The 19,890-nt window shown below is 45.6% G+C and overlaps 1 protein-coding gene across 2 annotated transcripts in view; it reads left to right on the top strand.

Annotated features, from left to right (window-relative positions):
* Positions 1 to 19,890, top strand: part of CTNND2 (catenin delta 2) — an 893,404-nt gene that overhangs the window by 750,844 nt on the left and 122,670 nt on the right. For both annotated transcript variants that reach the window (XM_034998887.1, XM_034998886.1), the window contains exons 13-14: positions 6,349 to 6,466; positions 11,466 to 11,651. In XM_034998887.1, coding sequence (XP_034854778.1) covers positions 6,349 to 6,466; positions 11,466 to 11,651 — 304 coding nt within the window. The remainder of the gene's footprint in view (positions 1 to 6,348; positions 6,467 to 11,465; positions 11,652 to 19,890) is intronic.

The raw sequence follows: 19,890 nt of genomic DNA, 5'->3' as shown, positions 1-19,890 counted from the left end.
TGAAGTTTTTGAATGATAAGAAGGAAACAAGCTCTCCCTTTGTGCAGAGAAGCTACAGATTTAAGAGGATGAGCCCTAGTGGTTTCTGTGGTGGCGGCCCCTCCTCTGTGGTGGCTCCTCTGAGACTTGGCGGGGCTCACACTGCCCCCATAGACCCTGTAACCACTGACCTGGTGTGAGGGGATCCAGCTGCACAGCTGTTGCTGTGTTGACCCAGTGAGCTGGGCAGAAGACCCCCTTCCTCCCCAACCCTGCACACTTGGCTTTCCCACATGGAGGAAGAGATTGGGGTTTCTTGGTCAGTGATTTTGGAACCCACACACAAGTTCTCCCAAGACCTTTTGTAGGAGAGAAGAAAACATAGTTGCTATTTACCCATGGAGATAAATGCATCTGAATCCTGAAGCCCAGGCTCTAGAATTAGGAGAGCAATGTTCTGCTCAGACCAAGGGCACTGCTGATTTTGATTGGAGGTTCTTGGACTTTTTTGGGTCCTGGCCTCAGAATACACTGTAAGTCCTATTCCTTTATCGCAGAAAAAAAACACACACACACACATAGCATACATATAAAACTATATGAAATTTTGAGGAAAATACCAGGGATTCAGAGACTCCTCCTAAATCCTATAATAGGGCTTCCGATGAGAATCTAGGTCAGGGCTTGGCAAATTAGGGCCCATGGGCCAAATCCCACCCATGACCTGTTCTTGTATGGCTGCAGATAAGAGTGGGTTTTACATTTTTAAAAGGTTGTTAAAAGAAGGAGGAGGAGAAGTTACAGAGACCCTGTGTGGTTCCCAAACCTGAAATACTCACTCCCCGGCTCCTTATAGAAAAAGTTCTCTACTCCTGATTTAGATGAGTGGATAGAAGGATCTCTTTACAATGGAATGTTTTTAACTAAAGCAAAAGCAAGCCTACTTCATGGGAGAATGGCTTGAGCATGATTGCTATCATTTCCCTTTCCCATGCTTAACTCAGACCAGGTAATTTATGAGAAGCTACAAATTTCATTGGTAATCACGTGGTCAGGAAGTTGAGATGATGCACATTTGTGCTTTGCTTAGATTTCCCCTCACAAACTTGGTGTTAGTTCCAAGATTTTCTCAGTGTGCCAGTTGGAAGCCTGTGGCAATCAGTCTAGATGCATCGTTGCTGGAGGGGAGGTGGGTGGGGGAGGGGGTAACTGGGGGATGGGCATTAAGGAGGGCACGTGATGTGATAGGCACTGGGTGTTGGACACAACTGATGAATCACTAAACTCTACCTCTGAAACTAATAATACACTCTATGTTAATTCACTGATTTTAAATTAAAATAAAATAAATGAATGCGTCGTCGTTGGATGTAAGGCCATGATGCCCCCCTCAACCCATTAGGAAGAGGAAACCGAGTATCTTTAAGAGTTTATGTATTATGTAGCTCACAGTGGACAATTACATGGTCATTTAATACATATTTCAATTTCCTGCTGTTGGATTCCCTGCTAAGAGAGTGGTTCTCAGACAGCAAAGTAAGATGATGCTGCCCACCCCTCCTCACATCACGGAGGGACCAGCCTCAAACATCAGGTGTTACAGGTGCCCTAAAATCTTGCGCCTGGAACAACAAAGAGGGGCTGAAGGGGCCAAGGCAGAGGTCTGACCAAGCCTAGGCAGCGTGACTGCTCAAAGGCAGTGGCCTAGACGCAGAAGGAAAAGCATTGCAGGTGGCGGCGGGGCGGGGGCCGGGGGGGTAGTCAGCACAGCCTCCAATCCCCAGACAGACTCTCTTTATCTGTGGTTGAGGGTACAGAGGCTCGAGCCCCTGGGAGTCCCTGGTATCCCCAGACCCACGTCTGGTCCTCCTGGTCCACTCTGTGCTGTCATCTGTGGTGGACTCTACCTCTCCCCCTGCCTGCCCTGCTCTGTTGGCCCCAAGGCCTTACTGAGTGTGTGGCTTTGTATTTCAGCTTTGCCTTGGGACCACCTGTATTTCTTGAAATGGTCTAAGCTCTGCTCTCTGAAGATCCTGGCAACCCCACCCCACTCCTCACACTAGTGTGTAGTCTCAGAAGCTCAGCCCAGGGTCCCAGAGACCCAACATCTAGGTTCTGCTGGTAAGATGAGCCAAAGAGGCCCAGGGAGCCCCAGCCCAGAGATGTGCAGGAAGGACCCAGGGCTCAAGGTGATGGGGATGGACCTGGTGCGAGATGACCGCAGGGGAGGGCAGATCATAAAGGCCAAGGAGCAGTGGGGGCGGAGAGGAGAGGAGGTAACAGAGAGCAGAGGACGAGAACCTGAGACAGAAATCTCTTCCTGCAAGCCTGGGGTGAAGATCGCTATAGCTCGGTAATACCTGATTGGCTCCAAACGACAAAATCATGTCATTCTCTCCCGCACTCTGTGTGATCAATATCATCAACAGAAGAAAGCTGATAGCTCAGACTTGCTTAGTTTGAGATATGATACAAGCTTTAGATACCACACACTATGTTCAGTTGGTTTTTTTTTTTCTTTCTTCCCAAATTGAGGCTGACCTGAATAGTCCGGGATGGGGGCAAGCCTGCATTCTTGATGTAACAGACATCTGATATCATCCAGTGAGTATGGAGGGCAGAGGCAAATCAGTCACCCAAATTCCAGTCCAGCTGAATGCACGTGTAATAACCAGCTTGCACCGAGCACCTAGGTGGTGTAGGGCACTCAGCTGCATGCTGGGTATACCAACAACAAGGACATGCCCTCTGCCCTCCAGAAGGTTCCCAAGCAGCAAGAAGGTCACAGCCTAAATAATTCTAATCCAAAGTCAATGGTGACCAGTAAGAGAGATTCAGAGAGCACAGGCAGTGCGGAGAAGAGAGAGGCTAATTTCAAGTTGAGTAATTGCTAAAATCCTCATCCATGGGTTTTCTCTGCAGTTTCACTGTCCATATCCTGGCCATCTGAAGTAGGGACACATAAAATGAGGTCTTCCGTGTGACATGCTGCATTCATTCCTTTGAATGTAGGGTACAAGGACCACTTGGGATCCTACGAGAGCTGCATATATTGAATTTGTTCTTAATAAGCTCAGTGAATGATGGGGGCTCAGAGAAAGGGGATGTCAAACAGCACTGAAGATAGGGAAAATAAAGCAGTTTAACAAGTTACATTAGAACAAAAGAGATCATAAGAGAATCTGTATCTTTTAATTGTAAGAAATAAAAATAAATTCTCATTTTTTATCAGATAAAAAGATCGTAGAAACTACTGTAGGCAGAAATTTCCAAATAACATGTAAACTGACAATTCAATCAAGACTATGAAGATTATTTCTAAGGAAAACCTATTGTACCATCTTTGTGCTTTTTGTAAATAATCTGTCAAGTATTTGTTGTAACGTTGTGTTTCCGTGTAGAATTTTGCAGCACCAGTTCCTCATCCGACAAGAAAATCACCTCTGTCAAGAAGGGCACCTCTGTAAATGCAACAGGAGGGAGGATCTTTGTAGGTCGAACACTGGCTCATTGTCACTTCCTTACGACCGTAGTTACAATTAATTGTTACAGTGACCAACACACAAAGTTACTGGTTTTTTTATTTTTAACCAGTGAAGCATGCATAATATAGTAGATCTTATTTTGTGGGGGGAAAGGAGAAAGAGGAAACTCTTCTCTCCTACAGTGTAAAAAACCAGGGGTACTCTTCTGATACGTTTCCTAATTCAGGAGTAGTTGCTTACAAGTGAACCCAACCCCAAAGGGTTTGTAGGACACCATTGATTAAGAGACATGTGCACACTTCATTCTGTTTAAAAATACGTATTGAGCATCTTCATACCTGCAGACACTGTGGTAACTCCGTCCTCCCCTCTGTATCATAGGGGTATGTGTATGTGTGTGTTTACTTGTGTATGTTTGTGTGTGTATGTGCGTGTGTGTCACTCATTTCTCCTTCTCTACTGGGACCCAAACTTATTAGTCTTTCTCATTTCTCAGTATCTTACACGTTTGTTAAAGATTTTATTGTTACGTAATCTCTACACCCAACGTGGGGCTCAAACGAACTCACAACGCAGAGATTGAGTCGCCTGCTCCACTGACTGTGCCAGTCGGGCGCCCTTGATATCTTGCACATCTTAATATAGCAGCCAGTTAATAACCTTTTAATTTTGGAGGAGACTAGAATCAAACAGACAGAATAAAGAAAACTGCTTAGGTTAATATTCACAACTTGTAATGTTGACGAAGTTGAGAATTCCTGATCTTTCTCATGGTTGCCCTGCCCATTCATTGATTACCAGTGAGCATAGGCTGATCACTTCGAAGTGGATTTGTGAATCAGGCTGCAATCCGTCCTCATCATCGTAAAGCTACTCAAGAGAAAGACTGAGTGCTCAACAGCCAGGGAGGAGGGTGGAGGATTTTAGACTAGAGTGTAAGGAGCTTACCCCTAAGGCACTTTCAAGACTAAATTCCATCATTCTCTCTTTGGAAACACGACCTCTTCAAAGCACAGAGGCACGATTTAAACACATGGGTCCACACTGCCATCCAGCATTCTTCTGGCCAAAGAGGTCTGATGGGAATTTTTGACAAGCCTGTTACTCTAACAGCCGCAAAGCTCGACCTGGTGAAAATCATTTCAAGGAGGGATGGTCTAAAAATGCTCTCTCACAAAGGCCATCCTTCCAGTTTAGAATAATAGAGGTTTAGAATAAAACTCACAGCTTCTTCCTGCAGAAAGTTGGTTCTTCCTCCCTCCCCAGATCCTGTCAGAAATGAGGGTTAGCCACCCCAGGGGGAGTCCTAACACTTCACATAAAAATACCATCAATATTTGCCCAGTTCTACTATCTAAGGAACTGAGAAATTTTGTTTATATTTTAAGATCTGCAAATGCCAAAAATACGAATTTGAATTGAATAACCTTTCCCAATCTTCCATTCAAATGCGGAAAGATCTTATTTAAACACACCCTACAGAACCTTCTAGATAATCAAAGCGAACATTTCTGTTCAGTAGCATTCTAGCGTTAGGCCTATTTTCCTTTAATTCCTTAAAAAAGTGGTGCATCCATGTGGCCTGTCAAGCCTGGAGGCCTCGCCTTCCTGTCCTTCAGACCCGGTTCTGTTCTAGCCGCTCCACTTACTGCCTCCGTGCCCTCTGTGCCTCAGTGTTCTTATCTGTAAAATAGAATGAAATGTAACCTTGAAGGACATTTTGAAAATGAAATGGGAAACACTTGTGTCCTTACAGTGTGGCCCTGAGACTCATTCTGTTCAGTGTCTCCTGCAGGCTCTGCTCAGGGCCGCAGATTCTTGAGTTCAGACACATGGCAGCACCCAACAGTCAGCAAAGAGCCCCGCCCTCCCCGACCGAACCCTCTCCCTAGAGCCAGAGTCGGAGTGGTAGTTCTCAACCTCAACATCACCAAATAGGAAGTTATCCAACTCCCAAAGTGGGGCCAGGCAGTCTCCTCCAGGTGATTCTGCTACTAGCCAAGCTCAAGAGCCATTGTCCAACCAGGATCTTTCTCAAGAGATCACTCTTCCCCACCATCTCTAAATTCCTTCAGCCCCTTTACACCTTCTCTTAACTCACCTCCAGCATCCCTCCAACAGGCTGTGTTTTCTGATTTGCTGCAGAAGTTCTCTACCTGAGCCAAATCCTAACCCTGGGTAGGAAAGGGAAAACGTGCTCTCAGGTGGCAGGTCACTGAAAGCACCCCAGCCCTTGACAAGGCTTGTCTCATGTGTTTTGTAGGGGTGGAATATCTCTCTGCTTCCCCGCCGCATCTTCCCTGATTGTCCCTTCTGCTGGCTTAAGCTCAGCGTGCGCCAGTACGGGAAGGAGATTGGGCCACTCCTGCCCATCAAAGGTGCTGTGGGCATCCCAATGACTAAATTTTCACAGAAACCCCTCCCTATGTTCTTAGAATAAATTTCTAGAAGTTTACTGCTGGCAGGATCAAGGTAGGTATATTTTGGAGGCGGGTGAAATTAGATCACTAAAATACTTCAGTAAGATGGAAGCTCTGTCTCTAAAAAACATTCTTTTCACATTTCTCAAAGAAAAAGCCTTTGATTCAAAGAGCTTCTGGTTTCCCTCTTCCACTGTCAATGAAGTAAACCTTGAAGACTTTTCAAGAGTCTCCATTCTCAGTGGTCACCGGGCCTTCATAAATGACACATTCGGAAATCTGTATCTCCATTTTGCAAGTTCTATGGCAGATCCCTGTAACTCAGCCGGTTGTGGCATGCATTTGTGCAAGCCATCCCTTCTCATTCAAACTGTGTTCTTGGTAAATATTCTGGAGGTGGGCACAGAAGAAGGTTCTTTTGGGGACCCCCGTGGAGGTAGCTGATGCACCCTTTTGCTTTGCAGGAATGTTAGTTCAGCTGGAGAGGAGGCTCGCAGGAGGATGCGAGAATGTGATGGGCTCACAGATGCACTGCTCTACGTGATCCAGTCTGCGCTGGGGAGCAGCGAGATCGACAGCAAGGTTTGTTGTGTTTGCACAGATTAAACATCTTAGTGAATAAAGATGCCCAAGGGACTAAGCAATGGCCAACAACAGCAGAGAGCTAATGCTGTGCATAATACCTTCACTCTGCAATCTCTCTTGGTCTCCCCGTAGGAATCCAACGTTTTCTAGATGACTTCTAATCCTAGCCTAGAACTAGACACCCAATCCTTGATTAATAACGAATAAACATGTAGATTGTTTTGAGTTACTCAAACCAGATGAGTATATAAACGTTTACACACCACATTACCCACAAGCTTCCAGTTTTAGTTTATAAAGTCTGCTTTCAAAAGAAAGAGGAATATTAAAACTATCTGAGCTTTGAATGATTCTGTATTCTTACAAGTTAGCTTTTTACAAATGTTAATTGTATCCAATGCCATTTTAAAAATGCCTTATGAAGACTGAAGAACCTTGGCCAAAATCTAAGTAAATGGGACTGTCCACATGTTCATCCTCAGAATCTAGTCAGTGTTTCAGTTCATAAGCCAGAATAGAATTAGGTGGGCTTTTCCAGTGTGGGAGGCATTTTGTTTTGCCTTAATTTGCCTTTTGATTGGTTTTGATTCAATCTAAGTGTAAAATTGTCAAGTAAAAATATCTTGATTTAACACAGACTTTACAGATGCTTTTGAAGTCACCATGTGATAAATGCAAGACCTTAATGAGAATTTCTCCATAGCCACACTATTGACATTTTGGGCCCAGTTTTTCTGTGTTGTGGGGCTGTCCTGTACATCATAGGATGTTGAGCTGCATCCCCGGGCTTTCCCCACTGGATGCCAATAGCCTCTCCCTTCCTGGTGGTGACAAACAGAAGTGTCTCCATACATTGCCCAGTGTCCCCCAGGGGAGCAGAACTGGTCCTGGTGTGAACCACAGCCATGTGCCTAGACCCCATCCCAGCCCTCTGACTTGGAATGTCCACCTCTGGTCTCAGACTTGTGTTCCTTTAAAAGTTCATCTGGTGATTTGATGTGCATCCTCAACTGAGCTAATCTTCAGTAGATTAGCTACAGCTTTGAAATGGACTCTGATCAGGAATACGATCACATGTTATTTAGTTATAAAGTCAGGTAAAGAACTGGTAGGGATGGTTTTATCCCCTTAGTTACCAACAGGCATGGGGAGTGACTTAGCAATTCTCCACCTTGCCTGCACCGTGGAGTGGGCTGAGAAATTGAGACAATTGCTGATAGCCGAGCCCTACTCCCCACAGTCCTGGGTGCGCATACCTTCTGGAACTCCAACATTTTGAGTACTAGTCTGCTGCAGTTATGAACATGGTTTGTCATCTGATCACCATCACTGAGTTATGCGGGCATCCATTAGTTACTCTGTAAGTGTTATCAATTTCAAAGACGGAATATGAGATGCTAAAGATTTAATCAACCCCTCTCATAAAGACCCTTAATAACCATTTTAGAACTTTTAATATCATTGATAGGAAAATGAAGTCCCTAAAAAAAATGACCAGTCAAGATGTCTTGAGTATTTATCGATGCCTGTTAATATAATAGACCAGCGATTTTTAAATGAGCCGCCAGAGGTAATTCACAAAGTCTGCCGTGCCCAGGATCTCCACATTCAGAGCAGTAAAGACTACAGCATCAGGACACGAAGCCTCCTACCATAATGGATACAAAAAAGAGCTTTAAGACTGTCTGCGCCTTGCAGTTGAAATTAAAAGCAGAGTCCACAGCCTCTTGCCTTGGCCATGTGCCCATGACAACACTGGTGGGAAGGTAGCCTTTAGCAGGATGGTCCCAAAGCAAAGTGCTATGAGCCCCCACACCTCTTTGCTGACATGGCAGATGGCTAGATCCCTGGAGCCCCTGGGAGATCCCCTCTTTTAATGTCCACGTTGTATTCAAAAGAGGAACCTGGAACCATGAGGAGTGTTGAGGGCGGCAATGAGAAGACACGGCTATTTCTGCTGAAGCCTCAAGAGCACCAAGCCAGTGTAGATGCTCCCCCTCCAGCTCCCGTTCACTAGAGGACTGTCCCTGAGTACCCCCGACTTCACGACGAGGAGGCTCGTCGTAGCTTCTGAACAGATCCGATGCCACAAGGGACTTAGCAGTGCCTGGCCATCCAGAACGTGCCACGGAGCTTTACCGTGTTGTGGTCCCGCAGCGTCCTACTTGGCCCTCTGCCTGGTCCCCTCTGAGCTTTCACAGGGACAAGGTAGAGAGGGAAGGAGTTAATGCATAAAAGGGCCTGGAATCCGTGCAAGCTCTCAGCTTGGCGCCTGCAATTGGGACAGTTTGTTGAATGGGTACCCTATGGTAGCGCAATCTACAGACAACTTCCACATTAGCCCTTTCTAATAGAAAATAAGGAGTCAAAATGACCTTGTGGCCAAGAGGAGTGGCTAAAAGCACTGGTGGACAGCAGTGGGTGTCAAAAGCAGAGCCACCAGCTGCCACATGCCTTCTGCTGGTAACCCAGAGAAGGGCAGTAGCTGCCTTTTTTTTTTCTATCCTCTTTCCCCACTCCCTTAGAGAGAAGAGCTTGAATGAGTGACCCATCCACACCAAGCCTGGCTAGAGAGACCAGATCAGTCCCGGTGACTCCCTTGCCCCGTCCCACCCTCTCCTCTGTACCCTCTCCTTCTGCCAACCCTGCTTTCTCTCCCCTCCAGAATTGTCCCACATCATCCCCCAGCCACAGGTAGATTAGAAAGCATTTCTGGAAACTACCGGGGATGTGTTCCCTGGTAGTCATTTGTTAAACAGAGGCACAGAGATGCCCCTGGGGAAGATGAACAGCAGGATGAGAAAGAAGTTGAATATCCCAAGTCTTTGATGTAAGAAAAATCAGTTTGAGCTGATTTAAAAATCGTTCTGACTTATGCCATAACATTTTCCTTTCAGGGAGAGACTTTTCTCTCTTTCATGCATCGTCCTGTGTTTACCTGCTTTCATGCAGGTTCCTTTTTTGATGCTGAGAGGATGCTTGAAATAGATAATCAAGTTGACTCAAAGCCTGTGGGATTAGCAGCCATGAAACCTTGAAAAGCTGACAAGAAAGGTCTGGAATGGCAAAGGCTCCAGAGACAGATCCTGAAAATGGGTTTTCCTGGTTGATTGTCATGCCCCCCGTAGTTGAGTCAAAGACACACCCACAGCCTTTGCCCAGATTCCTGTCCTGGGAGGGGGGAGCAGTGCGGCCCCCACCCGACCCAAGACTAGAGAGAAGTGGCCCTATCTGCTGGGGAGGTAGATCCCCTTCATCTATGAAATGGAACCATGGTCCCTGTCTCAAACGCTGGTGCACACGCAGGTGCCTGAGAAGCCATAGCCAAGTTGGCACACTTTTAAAAATAAAACCTAACTCCATTCAATTTTTCTCCCCCATCATGATTTTGTTTTATTAAAAAAAAAAAAATGGGTGTATTTTTTCTCTTCCCACCGTTCATCAAATGCAGGGCAAAGGTTAAAAGGTTGATCCGAAGTTCATGGGTGAAACCTAGGCTCCAGTATGGTGATATTTCAGAGGAAGGGTCTTTGGGAGGAAATGGAAGCACAGAGAGATTAAGCACTTGGCCCAAGGTCACACAGCCCCTGAAATGGCAGAGCCAGGACTCAAACCTAGGCTCGCTGGTTCTAGGTCCGTGCTCTGGACTTGGTGCTGCACCACTGTTCCCAGTCTGAACGCTCGGATAGTGTTTACTCGGGGCCAGGCACTCTTCTCAGCACACACGTGCTGGATTGGTTTCCCATTGCTGCTCCAGCAAATTACCACAAACATGGTGGCTTAAAACAACAGGCATTGATTATCTTACTGTTTTACACGTCAGGAGGCCCAAATGGGTCTTGTTGGGCTAAAATCAGTATGTCGCCAGGGCTGTGTTCCTTCTGGAAGCTCAGGGGAGAACCAGTTTTCTTGTCTTTCCCAGCTTCTAGAGGTGCCCACAGTTCCTTGGCTTGTGGCCCTTTCTTCCATCTTCAAATCCAGCAATGAGAGGTCACACCTTCTCACACCACTTCACTTCACCACTTCTGCCACCCCCTCTCACTTATAGGACCCTCCTGGTTTCATGGGCCCACCGGGATAATCCAGGACAATCTCCCCAGCTAAAGGTCAGCTGATGAGGTCTATCTGCAACCTCCATTCCCCCTGGCCAGATAACCCAACCTTTTCACAGCTTACAGAGATTAATGTGGACATCCTGGGGGCAGGGGACCACCTGCTCATCCATACTTGACTATCTAGATACACACAGGATACATAGTAGTATGTATGTATCTACTATGACCATCTTACAGAGGAAGTTACTGAGTCAGAGAGAGGTTGGGTATATTGTCCAAATCACACAGCCAATAGACAGAGATCAAGGGCCTTTCAGGTGTCTAGCCACACAATGTGTGTCCTCAAGCACTGGTTAACCCCGACGCTAAGAAAACAGGAACACCAGCTATCTCCAAACAAATCAGTAGCATGGAAACATCTATGCCCCCAGGTGATGCCAGCACTCGGTTTGCCTGGGACCCCCCAGCTTTATATCTCTCACCTCATTTTACTCCCAGAAAATGCCCTGGTAGGTGGGAAATACTGGGGTCTCCCTCCTGGAGCTGATGGGAATGTGAGTATCCACGCTCTCGATGATTCTGAGCCCCATTCCCCAGGTGGGAGCGGTGCGTGCGTGGGCCATATCTGCGACCTCTCCCAGGTTGTGGATTCGTTCCCTCTCCCCAGTGAACTTCAGTCAACAATGACAGTTGTTTATAAAAGTAACTAGCGTGGATAAGAAGAGGTTTTAAGACCTTCTCGGGCTTCTCTCAATTCTTTCCACTGTGGCTGTCAAGGGAGCCTTTAAGGAGCCAGCAGCTAAATGTGTCCGGAAAGAATCGGGGATGTGGAAGTGACTGCTTTCTCGGGTGGAGAAGGAGTGCTGGTTAGTTTTTATTCATTCCTCCTTGGTTTCCTTTCCTTTTTTTTTTTTTTTTTTTTTTTTTTGGGTTCTCTCCAGACCGTTGAAAACTGTGTGTGCATTTTAAGGAACCTGTCGTACCGGCTGGCAGCAGAAACTTCTCAGGGACAGCACATGGGCACTGATGAGCTGGACGGGCTGCTCTGTGGGGAGGCCAACGGCAAAGACACAGAGAGTTCCGGGTGCTGGGGCAAGAAGAAAAAGAAAAAGAAATCCCAAGATCAGGTAATGCCGGCGACTCATAGCTGCATGCAGTGATCCCCTTCCCTAATGGCAGCATTAGTATTTCTTCTGCACAGATAGGTACGGGGCTCTGTACATTCCATGCCTGGTAAAATCACTCACGCATCTGCCCAGTTTTTCCGTGGGGCTTTCACGGCTCAGACGGGGGAGCATCACATGACTTCCCCCATGTCCTGCAGCCCAGCCCAGATAGGAACTTGGAAAAAGAGAGTCTCGTGGGTCCTGGGCAGGCTCTAAGGTCCCAGCTTGTAGAGTCCGCCCCGGGTGCTGATTCTTCTGTGTGTCAATGTGCACGTTGATGGAGGTCCTCACCGGGGACAGGTGGGGTGCCTTGCAGGTGGTAAAGATGCACACAGGGGGTGTGGCATCAGAAGGGAAGCTGAGCAGAAACGCACAAAAACCCAACACATAGTTCACTGCATGTTTTGAAACATTTCGATGTGTAATCTTGCATTTATTGTTAGAAATGGTGGAGGGGCGCTCAGACTCACAGTTCCCCAACAGAATGACATTAGGAGCTTGGCCTTGGGGGACAATTCTGATAAATTCAGAAAGCTGTCCAGCTGGAGAGGTCTCTTCAAAACGGATGGACTTTACCTCGAGCCGCTGTAAGTAGGCTGCCTGCAGTGAAGTAAAGGCCAATAGGCAGCCACTCTTGGCCTTGGTGGAATCAAGACAGCCTCCAGCCCTCTCCCTGGGAGCCCCTGGGAGGCAGAATCCTTCACCCATTGGGCCCCCCAGGGAAGAGAGTAGTGTGTGGTACCTGCCGGCCCCCGAAACTCCTGCTACCAAGGTTGTCCCGTCTTACTGTGGTCTGGACAGTGTGATCATGTGTCCAGACTCCCCCTGGACACCATGCTCATATCCGAGCGGCTAAGGGTCATACAGACCCAAGATCTGGCTGTCCTCAGAAGTGAACAACTAGGAAAGCAGGACAGAACTCACAACACTCTCTCCTAGCAGGTTTTAACTCAAAATCAATATGCAGAAGTATCTGGTCAGATCACAGCACATCATTTTTCAAAGTATTTTCAGAATCATTTTGCTTTGAGGAAGGATTAGAAGCTATTTTGTTTGGAGTAAGGATTCATGGGAATGCATTCTTAAATGTATTTCCCAAATTTAACGTGAATGCGCCAGTGTTTGCATTTTTTAGGCTCTAGTTCTCTTGCTGTTTGTGGCCCCTGAGGGCTGCTCCAGAATATCTACAACTTCTAGATCTGTATGTTCCAGCATAAACACACCTATAATTTAAAAAATACGTGCTGCTTGCCTTTTTGATGGTAATCATCCACCCTGAGAAGTTCCCAACCCTGCTTTCTCTCCTGTCATGGATCAGTGCTCTGTGTCCACTGTCTCCCCAAGCCTTTTAAGAGCATTGAGCCATAGGTCTTAATGCAGCCACCTAAAAACCTCCCATCAGGTGAATGCAATGGTTAACTAGCAGGTACGTCTTGAATGCCTACTATGTGTCAGGCATGGTACCAAATAATGTCAGATACCTCAGTTTTCCTTCCCAGTACTACCCAGACCATGATGGCTTCTGAACTTTTTTAATATCAAATAAGTGATAAATGGCCTAACAAAGGTATAATGAATGGGTCCTTCTCATGGTTTCCTGCTGCATTACCGTATCCCAGAGGGCCCTGTCCCTTCACTGCTTCATCCCGGAAAGTGAATGAGCGTAATAAAGTTTGAAAACAGGACGCTTGGGTGGCTCAGTTGGTTAAGCGACTGCCTTCGGCTCAGGTCATGATCCTGGAGTCCCGGGATCGAGTCCCGCATTGGGCTCCCTGCTCGGCAGGGAGTCTGCTTCTCCCTCTGACCCTCCCCCCTCTCATGCTCTCTCTCTCTCATTCTCTCTCTCAAATAAATAAATAAAAATATTAAAAAAAAAAAAGTTTGAAAACAGCATATGGGCAGGAATGTGGTGCTTCCCAATCTGTCCAGTGATCATAAGCCCCCGGGGTCTCACCCACCACCTACAGGCTCAGAACCTCCGGGATGGGCCCCAGGCAACTTTGGAATGCAGATTCGGGAAATTGTATTAACACATTGGCCTTGGTTTAAAAAAACAAAAGCAAACCTTTGAACTGAGCTTGAATTCACTCTGACTTCAAGGTTTTCTCTCTAGTCTGTTGCTTGAACTCTGAAGAGCATCCTTCTGATGACCTCCGCACCTGTCACTGGTGTCCCATCAGTAGGAGTCGGCCCCAAACCCTCAACCCTTTTTCCAACTCTGGCAGGTTGTGCTCACGTGGCTTAAAGCCCTTCCAGTGACAGGTGAGATTAGGCATTGATTGGGTCCGGAGAAGCCAGGAGTCAGAAGAGAAGATCCATGGGCTTCCCCCCAAAAGGCAGCCCTCCTTTCAAGCTGTTTAGCTGCTTCCATAGAACCTTATGATGAACAACTTCCCACCTTAGAATGTTGTATTTTTGAACCATATTTTATGACATCGATGAGCTATTTTCTAAGTTGAGTAAGATGAAGAGATTAATACAGTTTTATCATTTTTGCCAAAAGTCTAAGTGAAGATTTATGAGGGTCATTTGTCCCATGTTTTTCTGAGGATATTCCTTAAGGAAACAAAAAGGATTTCTTGAAGAAAGTTTTGCTGAAACAACCATATTAAAATACAGTAGAACATTGTTGTTTATAAAGAAACTTCAAAGTTATGGTTTCAGTCAAGTGATAGTTTTGTGAAAGACTTTTAACTGTGCTCTAATATAGTACAAACATATTTTATGAAAGATTTTAATGTAAACAGATAGTAGTTATGCTTGTTTGCAAGTCATTTCGTATGTCTGTCAAGGTCAGTATATTTAAAAAGTCAAGAGTAAAAACCATCTTGCACTTAAAACCGGTGGAAGGGAGGCACAGCTGAAAGGTCTGGAGATGGGGAGGAGAGCATGAGACATGAAGGAGCAGGATAGGATAAGGTGGGCCCATCCGCTTGGCAGCCCTCCCAGCCTGGCGACTGGTCCCCTAGAGAGAACTGAATCTAGATAGCGCCACCTGCTGGGAAGGATGGGCATTTGCGCCAGCCTGGGGTCTCCACAGAGAGCTCCAGCTTCACCCTGAGGAACGTGGTTTGCACTTCCCGGAATGCAGGCGGCCATTCCGAATAGTCTAAAGTAATTAAAGGCCAGCTGTCTCAAGTGAGAGGAGGAACCAAGGCCCTAATTCATCACTGTTAATGGGTTGCAACAAGGTCAGAAATGGAAATGTCCCCAGGCCTAAGACAAAGTATCCCCATCTTTGCCTTCAGAGCCTGCAGACTGACTTAACTCACCTAGAAGCTTCCGGAAAGTTCTAGGTTTACAGCTTTAAAGATGGTCAGATATCCATTCTCTGGAATCTCTGTTGCTCATAAAGTCAGGTTTTCAAAGAATGTATAGTGATTAGAGAGAATATATAATACAAAGTGAAGAAAAATAATAGAAAAACAAGGGTGCATATAGAGAGTTATAGATATGACGTAGATAAAACCTGGCTGATTTCGCAAAATGTGTGTCACATGCAAATATAAAATATGTATATTTTTATCTATTTGTATCTATATATATACGTATGTGTTTCTAGAGAAAGTACAGTAACATCAAAGACAGAGGATAGTGATTCTTTGTACTTGGCATATTTACAAATTTTCTAATAGGCATTACATTTGTAATCTTTTCGAATACCATTTAGAAAATAATATTTTAGAAAGCATGAACTGATTAAGTCAATGTTTGCTTATAGGAATGTATTCGTTTTCTTCTCTTTAAGATGCCCAGAGAAAGGTATACGAGAAGGTTGTCTAATCCACAACACATACTTCCTAGGACAGAGGAGCCAGAGATTTTACCAGGAAGTCAAAGTGATAAAAATCGTAATTGGTTTAATGATTGCCTCTGGAGCTTGCTGTATCCCAGAAATGTATGTTGACTCCCGCCTTTGGCGTTGTTACTCTATACCTGAGGAAAATGCTATGATACTGCAAAGGACAGATTTAGTTACAGTAAAAATCTCAGAGGCTTTATCCTTTAGATTCTTAATTGGAATAAAGCAAGAAAATACCTGATACAAAGATATGCTTCATTCATGCTCTTATTTCAAGAAATGGTTGCTATTAGGGCGCCTGGGTGGCTCAGTCAGTTAAGCATCTGGCTCATGATTTCAGCTCAGGTCATGATCTCAGGGTCACAAGATTGAGCCCAGCATGGGGCTCCATGCTCGGTGAGGAATCTGCTTGTCCCTCTCCCTCCCCCCACTTGCGTGCATGTGCGAGCTCTCTCTCTCTCAAATAAATAAATAACATCTTTTAAAAAAAAAAGGAAGAAAGAAAGAAATTGTTGCTGGAACCATCAGACTATGAGCCCTGGAGTCTGTAGAAGTATTTAACATTTCTGGGCATCATATTCTGATCCAAAATGGCTTTGCAAATTTATTAATTTCTGACTCCGCGTTCAGTGCCTGTTGCCAAATTATAAGAAATTGCTGGTCTCTCTAGCCCTTTTCAGGCAGAACCCTACCCCCGCCCCACCAAACAGTCTACATGGCACGTGCCAAGAGGCGCATCTCACCTGTCAGGGGCTCCACCAACTTCTAGCAGGCTCTGTTTCAGTCACTGGGCACAGTGGGGACAGAGACAGCAACCAGAAGTTTGGGGTCCAGGGAAATGCAAGTAGACAAAATTGCTGTATTTACTTTTCCACCTTTTGTAGAAATAAGTATCTTGTGTTTTTCAATTTGGGACATGGCCAAGGTTCCTGGGATGATATCCTGGGATTGGTGGTACTCAAAAGTGGATTTGAGGTAAAGAATACTGGCTGCTGGCCAGAGCTGACCTGAGCCTTCCAGACCCCTCAGTGTGAACTTGACAGTGCAGAGAAACTGCTGAGAAAAAAAGAAAGAACAAAGCAAGACAAGTGAGATGCCCTAGAACTCAGAACTTCTCTTTTCTGCTTGAATATCGCTTGTGAATTTTTTAGTTCATGTGGATATATATGTGTCCACATGGGTGAGGACATTTAACCTACCAGAATTCAAAGATGATTCTCTTCTGATATTTTCATATGGTAGACTTTCTCTCTCCCGATCATCTTTGTTTCACAGTTTAGTGAGTTGTGGTCAATTTAAGAGTGGGCATTATTGCTCTTTTCCACCTCTTGCTTACGTTGTAGATGCCAAATGCATGGAACGGCAGGAAGTTTCATTTATGATATCACCATGATATTTTAGACACAAGAACAATAGTAATGGGATTCTGCATAACATGATTTAATGCCCTCTTATTTTTACCTGATAATAGACATGTCTTGGCAGAACCTCCAGGGGTGTCCACCTGCACGCTTTCCTGGCCCATCCTTTGTCCCACGGACCAGCCTCTGAGATTTTGTTCATGCTCTTCCTCTGTCCGTCCTTCTCCTCCCCTTCTGCTACTTAGAAGATTATCCTCTAAGACCAAATAAAACATCACCTCCATCCTTTCAAGACTTCTTCCAAGTAAAGAATTACTCATCCTCTAATCTACTCTCACCTGGTTTTATTGAACTTCCCCTCTAGTGCTGATCTACTGTAGCAGCTGACTCCCACAGAGAGGGAATCTGCTGAGGGGAAGCACTGGGTGAATCTGGTTTCTGTCATTGACTTCTAGCCCAACACCCAGAACCAGCTATGCTGAGTGACACTCAGTTTTGGGTCCATGGCAGCCTCTACCACTAGCTGGGGAGGTATTTCGAGTAGATGTTCACAGCTGTGACTTGTCCCAGCTTTGTCCATTTCTTTCTTGATGACACTTTGCCTCCAGGAGCCACTGTGAGCCAAGAGTATTCTGTAGACCTTCTCTTTTCCATTTTTGGTTCAAACTGCTATCCAGCTTCTCCTGACAGTGCTGCATTTTATTATGTTAGTCAATATTCTGCATCTGCAAGGACCACCAAACCTAACAAACATTCTGTATCATGAACTTGGGTTTCATGTCAACAAGTGCGTACAGGTGTGTCTCAAAGTTCCCTTGGAGAAGCAATACTTTTGATCATGCCCTGAAGGTGTTAACACATGACACATAAATGGTATTAGATGTCACGAAATCCCATTGCCTGAAAGGTGTCCTGGGATTTTCAGGACTTTCTATCTGGTATCACTTCTTCGTGAGCATCACCCTGCATCATATGGATGCTGTTGGCCCAGAAACGTGACTCTGACACTCAATAGTGATCAATATCCCAAAGTGCACAAATGAATTTTCTTGCTAGTTTAAATCACACTGGAGATTGGAATTTTAAAGAAGTTTCTCCTTATTTTGGACAAAATGGATGTTAATTATAAGCAAATATAAATATGCATGTACATACATGTGTGTATAACATGTAAATTATATATGAGTAAAATAGGAATAAGCTACGAGACGGGGGATGCACACACCTCCACCACCCCCCTCCTAGACAGCACCACTTTTGCAGTTCATACCAGGCAGATATCCTTTCAGATCTTCTCTCTCCATTTTTATGCACAGCTTTGTTTAACCCTTCAAAATACAGGTTGACTACATTGATGTGAGTATGAGTTAGGGAGCATGTCAGACAGCCAAACTCTTAGAGTTTGTAAGGGTCCTGAGAGTAGATAAGTGTCCTTCCCGCTGATGTGAAGGTCGATGCTGCTGGCAGCCCATATCTGTAGTCCGCAGAGGCTGAGATCTATCGTGTTCTCCTCTTTGGGAGAATTCCTCCTTCTCATGGTCCATGATGGCTCTTCATGTCCATCGTCCAGGAGCAGAAAAGGCACAAAGAAGACGGGGGGGGAGGGAGTGCCCTTCTCCCCCCGAACCCCCGTGGTCTGTATCGGGTCATGTTAAAACCCAAAGTGCAAGGGGGGCGGGAAGTGTAGCATATCTGTGGGCCAACCATGACCCCAGGGCATTTTAACTAAGGAAAAGGGGGCACAGTGGTATATCTCAGGGGGTGCAAAAAGAGCTTTCTGTCCCTGTGAGGGGGAATCTTTTATTCCTGAAATTGTTGAGAGTTGTCTGCACACAGTGATGAAAAGTTTGCTTTTATTTATTTCACTGTTGGCAAATTCTCTGCCAACAGTGCAGCCCCTGATTACCTGCCCTCGGTGACCGCCCCCACCACCCACCTTGGCACAGCACGGATGGGGAGACAGGTGTGGGCGTGACACCCACTCGTCTTACTCTGCATGTTGTTGTCCAATAGTTAATCCCGTGACTCAGCATGACCTTTTTCCTTGCCAGCAAATTGTCGCCAGCAGAATGAAGAGAGGGCTGCCAGGAATCTCACCGTAGGGGTGTACTGTGATGTGTGAACCAGTCCCTGATGATCAGAAAATGTGGTTGCTTCCAACTCTTAACTAATGTAAACTGTAATAAACTTGCGTAGCTAAATCTCACCCACGCCCTTAATCACTCTTCAAAGAGAAATTCTTAAAAGTGAACTCTCGAGACCAAATGAATCTGTGTACGTAAGCCAGGTTTTGTCTTAATCACGCTGGGTGGCAGTGACAGCTGATTTCAATTTATCATCACGGATGGATCTGCCCTTCGTGGCATTCTTGGTGCTTTTTATTCTCATTTCTTAATATCACAGGTTGCCTTTCTTCCAGCTTCCATTTTATTAGTAAACATGCTTTTTCTTTCGATGCTTAATACCATTTCTTTACCAACCATCTGCTTATTTGAGCTGCTGCTCATTCCTTATGGCTGGCCTCATTGTGCCTTCACCTCACCATATGCCAGGAGCTTGGTGACTCAAGACATAATATTTCATGTCCTCAAAGCAACAAGTCACACAAGCCTGCAAGATCATGGTCGTCCTTGTTTGTGCAGTGACTCTCCTTGGTCACTGCCTATGAATGAATGAGATTCTCCTCGTACTGCTGCACCTCTCCTATAAATATATCCCATCACCTAAAAATGCTGTTCTTTTACTTTCAGTGGCTTTACAGACTTAAAACTCCGATGTAGGCTTCCCATTTACTTTCCTTACTGACATTTTACCATGCAGTGCTTCATGCCATCAATAAATACTCGGTGCCTGGTCGGCTCTGTTGGTTAGGCCTCCGACTCTTGATTTCGGCTCAGGTCATGGTCCCAGGGTCATGGGATCGAGCCCGACGCGGGGCTCTGCATTCAGTGGGGAGTCCGCTTGGGATTCTCTCTCTCCCTCTCCCTCTGCCTCACCTCCTCCTCTCTTTCTCTCTCTAAAATAAATAAATAAATCT

This window comes from Mirounga leonina, unplaced genomic scaffold, assembly GCF_011800145.1.
Source record: "Mirounga leonina isolate KUSES-001 unplaced genomic scaffold, KU_Mleo_1.0 Mir_95, whole genome shotgun sequence".
Taxonomy (NCBI): domain Eukaryota; kingdom Metazoa; phylum Chordata; class Mammalia; order Carnivora; family Phocidae; genus Mirounga; species Mirounga leonina.
Note: the sequence above shows the minus strand (reverse complement) of the source record. Positions and strands in the feature narration are given on the sequence as shown.